Raw genomic sequence first — 11,903 nt, forward strand, 5'->3', positions numbered from 1 at the left:
AGCGTCCTGCCGGGTCTGAAGGACAGTTTTCCGGTTTTCCCTCTGGGTTTCGTTGGAGGTTTGATCCGCAGCGGTTCTGCAGACCCGGTTTGTCGGTTTAATTAAGTTCTGCTGCATCTCGGCTCGGTTCTTCCGTTTGTCCTTAATTTGCTTCGGGGAACTGGTTTTGGACCGGCTGCTTTTCTCCAGTCTGGTTCTCCTCTCAGATGTGAAAAGCTGAAGCCTCTTCACCATCCTGACTCCTGAACCTTCCAGAACCACCAGAACCTTCCATCTCTCCATCTCCTGTCCTCCTCCGGGCCGCCAGGCGCTGTGGGTTTGCTTTTACACAGAATCTTTAACAGGTTTTTCTTTTACGTTTTTGCTGCCGTTTCCACTCATTTTCTGCTTTCAAAAAACTCTGTTTAAAAAATGATCCGTTAGATGAACCACTGAACTCTAAATTCAATTACTGAGGCATAAAAAGCTTCTAAGCTCAGAACGGCGATGTGGCGAATCAAGAACCAGTTAAGCTGCAGCCTGTCGCAGAGACGGTTTGTTTTCTGACGGATCGACGGTTTGCAGCGTCCAACACCTGGACAGACGGTTCAGGGTTTTAGGGTTTATGAATCTGTTGCATCAGCAGGTTTACAGAAAAGTCTGAATATTGTTCAGATCTCAAGACTTTAAATCTCCTTTTAATTTCATATTAGAGCATCCAGCTTTTAGAGAAAGAGCTGCACTAATCAATTAAACATTTATTTTTGAGTTAGAAGAAAGTTGGTACTTAGGATTTCATTTGCTGACAGGACAGAACGGGTCTAAAGTCACCAAACGACGCAGCAGCAGGTCAGATCAGTTAATACGGCTTCAGTCTGTCATAAATCCTTCACCATGCATGAGTTACCTCATGTTGGCTTCTTCAAAATAAATAAATAAAAATAAGGCAATAATTTTAACAGCTCCACAAAAATCCAGATCCCTTCAAAAAGCTACAAACAATTTATATTCCCCCAGCCAAAAATCATCTTTTAAAACTTGACATGCATCTTTGATCTGCAGCCAAACAGAAAACCTCCAAGATGCAAAGAGAACGATCTGGTCAGCATGAGAGAGAACAGGAAGTGCTTTTATTCTGACAAACAGGAAGAGTCTAAATTGACACCACTAGCATAACATTAAAAAAAACATGTCAAGATATTTTATTCATTTAATGCTGTTGGAGCGATAGACACTATGGAGCTAACGCTAACTGGAGAAATACGCCAATTTAAAAAAACAAATATATATATATATATATATATATATATATATATATATATATATCATTTTTGATAATTTTTTGTACCTCAGTGAGGTGTGATCAAAATTAGTGTTTTTGTAAAAAGCCAATGGAAGTGCTTTTTTTCATATCAGGAGTCATGATCAGCAGTCGGGTGTTACTACTGGCAGAAAAGACGAAGAAGACGACAGGAAGTGGCAGGATGATGATGTCACAGCTTGTTTTTTAATTATATTGCGTGAACAAACTTATTCGCATGTGATTTTATTTGCATTTCTTATTTAATGGAAACAACACAATAATAAAATTACCCTTTTTTGACATTAGCTGACAGCGTTTTGCTGATGGGAGCGCAGCCACAGGTTTGATGCCCAGTGAGAGCGTTTCCTCTGAGCGCCGCCGTTTCTCCCAGAGACGATGGAGGAACAGCAGCCGCTCACTTAGACGGCACCGTGACGCTAAACCAAGTCAAAGGCTTCTAAAAAAATCAAACTGATGTTTGTTTTGCTGTAAAATTTATCATGGATCAATTCCTGAAAATAAATGTTAATTTGCAAACTTCCCTTAATGGGAAATGAAAAAGGAAAGATTTAATCTTTTAGGCTCCATATTTGAACATTTAGTAGATTATTAACTGAAATCATCTTAAGCTTATTCTTCTTGCATTAGCAGCAGATTTTTTGGACATAAGATGATTATATATATCTTTTTATTTGCTTTCTTTTATGTTTCCGTTGCTGCAAACCTGCAGTAGTTATCGAGTGAAACAGAGGAACAAATATAGAGTCTTCCTGCCACCGATCCGGAGAGCAGGGCAGCGCAGACAGCGACAGGAGAGGGTATTAACCTTTCTCCCGCTGAGGAGCCAGTAAGTGGGTGGTGATGGCACACGGAGAGGAGATGGAACCGAGCGAGGAGGAGGTCAGCGCAGAGACGACGCTCGGAAATGTCTATTTGTGGAAGCAGTCCGCGGCTGCTTTGTTAATTATCTGTTTGTCGAGTCTGCCTGACATTTCCAAAGTTTCTGTGAGAAAGTCGCAAGCCAAAATTATGTTGTGGGTTCAGTGCTGCTCATCTCGGCGCTCGCACTGAGGGGAGAACTTGGGCTACTGGGCAGGGCCGGCTCAAGGTCAAACAGGGACCTGAGCAGACTCTGATTCAAGGACATCAGCGTCAGAAAAGGCGATTCGATCCAGAGACACTGGGATCAGGGAGGAGAAGCAAATTCAGCCGAACTTCATGGGAATCACTGGTCATTATTTACAGACATGCTGGAGCTCACACACTGAGAAAAGACTAAACTCATAGCATCAGACCGTTACTACGGTAACAAAAAACAGTTTTTTTAAAGAAAAAATATTAAACATTAACATCTTCATTAAAATTTTAGATCTACAGTCTGTTCAGACCTAAGGATTATTGGGGAGGCTTAAAGACTTAGTTCACTCATACCTTGGGCCGGCTCTGTTTTACTTATAACCATTAAACAATGTGGAGGAATCAGTAATGATGTGTAATTAGTTAATATTTATAAATATTCTACTATTTTAAAGACAAAAATGCCATCAGATTGAGCAAATATTGTAAAAATGTTGATTACAACAATGTTAAACTTTCTGTTGTCCGTTTTTTGATAAAAAGGTTGAAATACCTGAGCTACGCCACGAGGTGGCGACAAAATCCACATTAACGGCAAATGAGAGCTGAAGATTTATCCAAAACAATCAGTCGTTTTCTGCTGACAGGGTTGGTACAAATGGCAGTGACGTCACTAATTATTTAGTGACGTCACTGTTGCTCCAAAATCTAAATGTTAAAGTTTACTTTATCATTTTGCTCATCTAAAAAACGGCCATTTATGCAAATATTCTGTATTCCTTCTCCAAAATTTAAGTTTGACTCTACAGAAACTCAGTGGCAGCTGAAGAATCTTTCTTTGGTTACAAACTTCAAAAACATTTTTTTATTATTTTTATATTAAAAATTTCCAGAACTCTATCAAAGCCAAAGATCTTTTTATCTCCCACCTGAACCCTACGGAGTCCCCCAGCCACCAGGGGGCGCCACAACAACAAAAAAGAGGTGTGGCTAATGGGTTCCTTCAGTTTTGTTTTCAGTCTGGAGCTGAGTCGATATTGGGCCTTTTAATGTTTAATATCGTCATTAATGTCATCTATTAGTGTGAAAACCTAAGCAGGTGTTCAAGACGCTCATTACTGTCATCAGAGTTTTATGTTGGAAACATTTTGGTATAAAACTGGAGGATCTGTATCCACATGCTGCCCGAAGTGCAACATGCTTTGGTTGAAAACAGACTGGATGGATCTTGTACTGTTGATTGAAGGTGATGTTTGTAGTTTTACTTTGATTTTAGCCTGGCAGAGAGAATCAGTCGAGCTTCAGGAGAGGAGAGAAATCCTCAAACCTCAAACTCTGGCGGTGTTCATTTCGTGAAGGTTTGTTTGACTCAGTGCAGAGTGAAAGTGAACCGCAGCTGAAAATGGAACAGCGCTGTAGTTTTGGTTCCCAATAGAACCGAGTCTACCAGACTGTCAGGTGTGCAAACGCCTTTAAGAGGCAAGAACAAAATACAGCAAGATGTTAGTTTTCCTAAAACATTTTCTGCACAGACTTGCAGCTATTCTTGCATTACCTTGGTGTGGAGTGTCTAAACTTAAACTAATTTTCTACGCTGAGTAAAAACCGATAAATATCTATGACTTCCTTACAATGAGTGACCATGTGACCAGCGTATTGCTGGTCTGATGTGAGGATGGTGACGATGCAGCTGGGAGCATGAATTCAATAAAGGAGAATTTTCTGCTTTGATTGAAGGAAGTTTAGAGCATCTAACAGGATGATGTTCATTTTTTCACGTTTCCATACAGAAGCTGGAACTTTCTTAGCTCCGTTTGTGAATCATCTGTTTTATGTTTTAGCTTTTAAATCCAGAGGAAAGGTTCTGATTTGCCAAACCGGACCACCAGAATCCAGGCTTCTGAGTGAGAACTGTGAAATATCTGCTGCTTTCTTCATATCTGTGGCTGTAGTGCCGCTTCAATGATCAGCAACAAACTAATAAGAATACAAGTTCCATTAAAACTTTGAAATTCCAATTAAGAGAGGACATGAGGGAATTAATTTAACCGAACTGAAAATACTCCCCCACTAATGAGCAAATTACTTTTAATCTTCTCCCTAATATCAGAAGGATTTGTGGAGTAGTTGGGCGGAACAATTATGTCCCCCATGTAATGGGCTGGTTGGGATTTAGAGGAAACGCAGAGTGCTTTCTCAAATTATTTCCGAACTTCAGAGCTTGGGCTATAATCTCGTTTCCTTCAGCTGAAAAGGCTTTAATTGGAAAAGCTGTCAGAAGAAGCTTCTGTCTCTTCTTGCAGTAAGTGAGAGGATTCAAAGCTTCCAGAGCTCTTATCAGAGCAGCAGACTTCTTCAGGACTCACCGCTTCCACAGGATCACTGCTGCCCTCTAGTGGCCACAACACAGACCACAGCCTCATGACACTGTTTTATAATTATCTGATTTAGGCAGATATGATGTCCCAAAAAATGTACTGAAGTAAGAGTAAAACAGTATCGGGTTAAAAGGTTACTCAAGTACAGAATAACTGATCAGAATATCTGATTCAATATTTAAAAATTATGTCAGACTGACAAAAATGTATGTCCAAATTATTTTAAAGACTAAAATGAAAAAATAAAAAAGATACCATAATTACAAAATAACAGATTCAGGCAACACTTTCCCAAATTATTAAAAACAGCCATGGAGCTAACTACTACAGCAAATAAACTACGTTAGAGCAGAATTAAAAACTTCTAGTGCTGAAAGACTCAGCAGGTAAAAAAAATAAAACATTTAGAAAAACAAACATTTTGCACAAAGCAGCAGTCTGACTTTATGCTGCAGGCGAGTCTGTCTGTGTCCCCTGCACTTTGTTTCCTCTTCATTCAGTGAAGTTACTCTCAGAGGATCCAGACGTTTTACTCAAGTAAGAATAGAAATACTTCATAAAAATATTACTCAAGAAAAACTAAACGGTACAATTAATTATTCCTAAATATAAATGTTTTCCAAAATGTTAATGTAACTATAGTTACTTCACAACTCTGGATTCAGATGAGATTTAAAGCAGCAGCTCTGACAAAACAGGAACCTTCCTAAAGTTTCTGGAGGAACTTTAAAACTGAGACACGGCGATAAGAAGGAGAGAAAAAATAAAAATAAAAAAATGACGTAAAGTGGAAACAAAAGGCTAAAACGTGTGATTTTGACAATAGTTTGTTAAACACCAGTGCTTGAACTAAGCAGAAATGTAATTATTTTAATTTATTAAATTGTAATGTTTTTTTTACAATTTAAATTTTACTAGATTTTCTTTTCTTGGTCAGGGGCTTCATGCCACCCCCAAAACATCCCACCCTGGGCATATCACCATGTCAGAAACCCCCACTGATGCAATCTGATTATCTTTAAATCTAATTTAGTTTGTTTTATGAGATTTTGATTGGATGGAAAAATGTCCAGAATCAGATTCAACAGCTGTGATTCTGGAACTGCAGAAAGTTTGAGCAGATGATGGATTCAGTTAGTCGCTTCAGGCAAACAGGAGATGAAACTTCAATAATAATAATAATAATAATAATGCTTCAGAAACTAGGGGACAACAAGATTATAGTTATCTCTTCTGAGGACAGAAAAACACATTTCCCAGAAGAAATTTCTTTTTTTTTTCCATTAATTTACTGATGATCTGTACATTTGGTCAAAGATGTACAGATCTTTGACCAAGATCTGTACATGATCTTGGTCAAAGATTGATCTGTACCAAATGTACAGATCAAGTTGTTCTTTAATAACAAAAACATATTCAATAGTGCAAAAGAAGCATATTCTAATTTAATGATAATTCAAATAAGTCACATTAAAAAACTAAATGTTGCATCAATATACATTGAAAAATAGTGTTTTAAAGTAATAAAAGAGTCCTACCTGTGTAGTTTCTGTCATCTTGGGTGAGCAAACAGAAAGAGAAGAAAAAGAAGAAATCTATGACTCAGCATTAAAAACAGCATTGTCTCATCCGCTCCACTAGGGGGCAGCAGAGTTGATTAATGTGGAGCAGATCTACCAGGAGGCCAATTATTATGTAACTGCTTTACAATTTGTCCCAGAAACGTGTTAAAAAAACTTCTATTACAGATGGAATAATGAGAAATTAAACGTCAGTTTTTATCCTGAATCTGCATCTAAAATTAAACCATAAAGCTTCATGAGAATCTTAACATTTGTGCAGGATTGCTCACTCCAGCTGTCCCGATAATCCCCTTAAATACCACCATTCCCATAGCAACCTGGCTGGTTACCATACCAACATTTCCTTCATCGTTCTCCTCTCTTTCTGCCCATAAATCCTCATTTATTTGCACTAATCGGAACGGAACGTTCCGGCAGCCATCTGCCGTTTGCTGTCTGTGAATGAAGCACTAACTTCCGGTCTTCATGGATTCATTCACTCCGAGGCCTTCCTCCTCTCCTCCTCCTCTCCTCCTCTTCCTCCCCTCTACCTCCCAGACAAACCCCTCAGAGGATCACGCTCTGATTGGTGGGATCATTTGTCGCCTAGCAACCGGCCGCCAGAGCAGGTGTTTGTAATTCCGTGTTGCGTTTGAGGCCTGATGTTCCAGTTGATGAGGGAAGCAGGAGGAGCTGGATTTAACTCTAAACTCTTTAATATGTTCATTAATATTACAACAAGGATTTATGAAATAACATTAATAAATATAAAGATTAAAATAAAATAACTGACTTTACATGTTTAATGCCATCAAGTTAATCTATTATGTAGTGAAAATAAAACATTAAATTGATACCAGAATTTGCAGCTCTGGTGTTTTTTTTAAAGATTTTTACTATTTTACATGTTTGTTTAATTTATTCAAATAGTTTTATTAAGTTATATCTAACATTTGAATGTATTATATTTATTATTAATCTGATTTTTTATTATAGTTTTATTCTTAACTTATAGGATAAAACTATAAGTTTTATTGTTTTGTTCTATGAAACTTATAGAATACATTTTATGTTACATGTATTTGTACTATACTACATATTTATTTTGGAATCATTTGTGGATTTTATTTTTATTTAATGTCACAAAAGGTAAATTAGCAACTATTTATCTTCTCATCTGTTTATTTGTTGCTGATTTTCAGCATTTATTTTATTTTTTTATTTTATTATTTTATTCACTCTAAACCTCTCCAGATATCAGAGCTTTCTCTGATATCTGTAAATAAAATAATGCAGAGAGCAGTGTGGCACGTCACAACACAACTCTTTATTTTTGACGCATTAGTATCAAAAATGGATCAATAATGTCCATAATGAATTTATTAAATATTTATTTGAACTCACCCAGAAGTGTCTAACTGAACATTTTTTACAGTGCTGATTTATGAATTAGCTTTGGAGCTGTGGTGCATTCATAGACAGGAAAAAAATCTGAATTCTGAGTTTTAAATCTGCTGTCAGGTGCTTTCCTGTTCATTATTATACTTTCAAATGTAAACATAACCTTTATGGTGGTCTCACACACACACACTCACAGAGGCAGGTGGGTTTGGGGGCGTCCCATTTGCCCAGCTTGGTGCAGTGGCTGATGTTTCTGCCCTCCAGGGTGAAGCCGGAGTTGCAGGTGTAGTGGAGGACTGTCCCCTCTGCTGGGGGCCCCGGGGGCCGCGCTGTCACCCTGCCGTTCTCCAGGGACGTCCACACCTTGGGGCACTGCAGCACTGAGGAGGAGCAGAGCAGAAGGCCGGAGGTAAAACTTACATGATGTTTCCACTGATCAGTTCCTCAGAGGCGAAGGAAGAAAAAACACGAAATGTTTCTTATACTGGAGAGCATTTCTCAGCTAATTGTCCAGAACGCTGCCTGGTAACCATGGCAACCTAATATGGACGGTGGACGGACAGTGCTGGCTGTTGGAGAGGCTCTACCTCTGATTGAAAACTCTCAAACAGGCTGCAGGAAAACGCTGAATATAAATGAGCAAACAGGGAAATCCTCCTCTAAGTTCAGACGGTTTCCTCCTGTGGGATTTAAACAGCTTTGGCTTCCAGGTTTGGGCTCCTGTCAGCTTTCATGAACGGGATTTAAGCCGAAACGCAGAAACAAAGCCAGGAAGACGACAAAGTTAGCAGGAGGGAGAAAGAAATCAGCGGCGCTCGGCTGCTTTGGTCTGACTGCCTGAGAGAGAGGAGGAAAATAAATCAGTTTAGCTGTCGGGTTTGCTCCAGCGTGAGCACACACTGCAGCCTGCGCTCTTACATAAGCAGAGAAAACAAAAATCCTGTTTCACAAAAGCTCTGAGAGCCAAACTCCTCCGGAGAGAAGAACCAGAACCGAGGAGGAGACAGGGTCGCAACTACATATTATTCAGGTGGATGTGAAAACATAAATACCCCCCCCGGCCCCCAAGGAAGGTACGTCTAGGTGAAGAAGCGGAGAAAACATACGCTCTACCCCCCCGAGACGAAGACACGTGAAAAGTAAAACTCACTACATTTACCCCATTATGTATGCGAGGTGAAGGAGCTACGGGCGCGCTGAAGTGTATGCAAAGACATCATCGGCGCGCCGCCCCCTCCAGACGGGGCTTTGATGCCCCCTCTGGTGCAGCGCCCCTATGTGTTGCATGAGCTGCATACCCCCTTTTTGCGCCACTGACTAAAGATAAAACCCAGGATGCAGTGCTGCATCCTGGGATGCAGATGCTGCAGGGAGCTGCACTGTGCTGCAGATGCTGCATGGAGCTGTACTGTGCTGCAGATGCTGCATGGAGCTGTACTGTGCTGCAGATGCTGCATGGAGCTGCACTGTGCTGCAGATGCTGCATGGAGCTGCAGAAGCTAAATAACTGAAACTCATCAGTAAAACTTTGGTAAAATGTGTAAATGTTCATCTGATCATCAGAACTTCAGCCTCTAGTGATGCTGGTTTTTGTCCAAACCTCAGCAGGAACTCAACACTTCCCCAAGGATTTTCACAGTAAAGGTGTTGCAGGTTTCCCTTTATAGGTCCGTGAAAAATCCGTCTAAAACCATCTAGAGATTCTGCTGAGTCAGAATGACGTTGAGAAAAACAGCCAGAGCCAGAAGATGGCAAAAAATATTGATTATTTATCACTTCAGATATTATTTTAATTCTGCATCACTTGTGTCAAAGGCAGCAGCTGAAGGTCAGGCCAGTTTTCTTTATTTTTATTCATTTTGCACACGAGTGCCACATTTAGCTAAAATCTCAAGGTGTTTTCTATGTTCGCATCCTTACAGTGAATATGTGGCTCATTAAATGTCACTTCCTTTCTGTGTGTTAAATAATAATCTGCATCCAGGAATAAAGTTTCCAGGATATTTCATGTTTTAATGTTCAGCTCCAGGGAAATGATCTCAACTCAGCCAGTTTTCAGCTAAAACTTTAGATTCTGTTGGTTTACAGTTTAAAACTAACTGGTTCTTTAAACTGGAGGTTTAGAGAAGCAGTTAGGCTCTGGACCTCTGGTTCTGGACCTCTGGCTCTGGACCTCTGGTTCTGGACTGTGGCTGTTAGTCATTATTTTTGTTTTTAGCCTCTAAGGAGAGATGATGATAACTCACACCTCTGAAAAACGTGACCCTGACTTCTGAACACGAACGCCTCTGAACATTCCCATCATGCTTCACCAGGTGAGCTCAGTCCTGGTTTAACTGGTTCTCTCCCAGTTGGACCTTAGTGGGTAGAAGAACCAAACGACGCCTCGCCGCATCATTTAAACCCACCAAGTTTAAAATGAACCAACACATTTCTTTTCTGTTAGCAGTCAGAACGCTGATCTGGGAATTTAATCAGTTTAAATGGTTAACTGGGAACCAGTGGGAGTCGCTCAGTAACCAGATTAACTGATAATTACAGCACTGATTGGCCTTTTGCCGCCATCAGTAATATGATTATTTATAAATTGATAAATTGTTAATTGGAGAATAAAAACCAACTGCTGAAAGAACGACTCAGTCAGACTGAATCAGAGCAGCAGTTCAGTCAAAACTGTGAAAAAATACATTTTGAATTTAAGATAAAATAAAATTCCTTTGTAAATCTGTTCTACTCAGAATGTAGCACAGTAGCAAAAAATCTCACATTAATCTCCTTTTGTGACTAAATTATTAATATTATTATCAGTTAATCTAACAATCACCAGATCAGTCCTGCTAATGATCAAATCTCCAGAAAAGGAAAACTGCTGTTGCATTTCAGGCAATAAAATATTTACGTTCTTATTTTAAAAGGATTTGACTTATTTCTTTATTTGCATCTTTAATGTATTTCTAATATTTTATTTAAAAGTTTGAAGCGCTTAAAAAATAAAAAATCTGCAAAATGTGCTAATTCTTAAATCCAATTAATCGGCTGAATAATCTATAACAGAAATAATTTTTTTTACTGAGACTGAAATGTGGAGTTCATCTGTTTTCTCCACTTTGCAGCTCAGTGACACAACATGTAAACCAGCCGTTGACCTCTGACCTCTAGTAAACATCACTCTCCATGGCAGCTGCGCAAAACGCCCGGGTGGACCAAGCCCCGCCCTCCAGGCGCAGCTCCTCCTCAGAGCTTCCACCTCTCAGTCGCCCTCCCACACTCAGTTCCTTAAGACTAGCCAGCAGCAATCAGCTGCTGGAACAGCTGAGCTCGTTGTAGGAGCTACACTGGTAAAAACATTGAAGGGCTAATAAAGGAGCCATGTTGGAATTACATCCTGAAGGTGGAGCTTGAGAAAGAGCTGGAGCTTCTTAAAGGGACAGTGACCCATTTTCAAGATATTAATTTACAATGTTAAATTTCTGTTTGATTTATACAGCATTTTTTAACAACTGAAGTTGCTAAAAGCTACTTGGCTGTGGTATAAAATGGCACTGTGTTCCTGGAAAATACATGACACTGGCCCTTTAAGAGTTACATTCAGGGAAAATAAGGATGAAAATCCTGGATTTTGTTTTCTAAACTGAGGTTTTAATTTTGTGCCATAAATCTGATGCTGAAGGAGAAACGCAGGAACAGTTTCTGTCATTCAGGAGCCGATGGTGACTCAGATCCTTATTCTGCTCTTTTTTAAACCAAACAAAGAGATCTGGACGGTGATGTGAGCTTCCTGCTGGGCTCCTGAAGTCTCTCTGGTTTCTGCCTGAGCTCCAGCCAGCAGCTATTCCTGGATGGGAATGGTACCTGCTCACTTCAGACAGAGTCCAAACCGGCTGCCAGGACGCTCCCTGAGGAAAAACTCTCAGCAGTGAAGCGTCACGTTTGAGTAAATAAAGTTCAATTCGGCCAGAAATCTGAACGCTTTCTTTAAGTGGAGCAAATCGAGACAAGAAGCCGACATTTAAGAGGTTAGAAAGGAAATCCAGATCAATAAACATAACTAGATAATCTACCATTAGCCAGAGAGCATCATGGGAAAAAATAACAGCATTATCAAGCTGTCGTTCAGTAGTTATGCATTAAACTTTAAACTGAGAGGGGTAGAGAGAGAGAGAGGGGAAGAGAGAGGTCCATATATATATATATATATATATG

General features: G+C 39.6%; 1 protein-coding gene across 1 annotated transcript in view; it reads right to left on the reverse strand.

Annotated features, from left to right (window-relative positions):
- The window catches only part of gabbr1a (gamma-aminobutyric acid (GABA) B receptor, 1a), a 93,802-nt gene that overhangs the window by 72,406 nt on the left and 9,493 nt on the right, over positions 1-11,903 (reverse strand). Inside the window, exons 5-6 of the mRNA XM_007576011.2 lie at positions 7,895-8,080; positions 6,276-6,293 (exon numbers count right to left, since the gene is read on the reverse strand). Of these exons, the coding sequence (XP_007576073.1) occupies positions 6,276-6,293; positions 7,895-8,080 (204 nt within the window). The remainder of the gene's footprint in view (positions 1-6,275; positions 6,294-7,894; positions 8,081-11,903) is intronic.

The sequence above is a fragment of the Poecilia formosa genome, unplaced genomic scaffold, assembly GCF_000485575.1.
Source record: "Poecilia formosa unplaced genomic scaffold, Poecilia_formosa-5.1.2 Scaffold394, whole genome shotgun sequence".
Lineage (NCBI taxonomy): Eukaryota > Metazoa > Chordata > Actinopteri > Cyprinodontiformes > Poeciliidae > Poecilia > Poecilia formosa.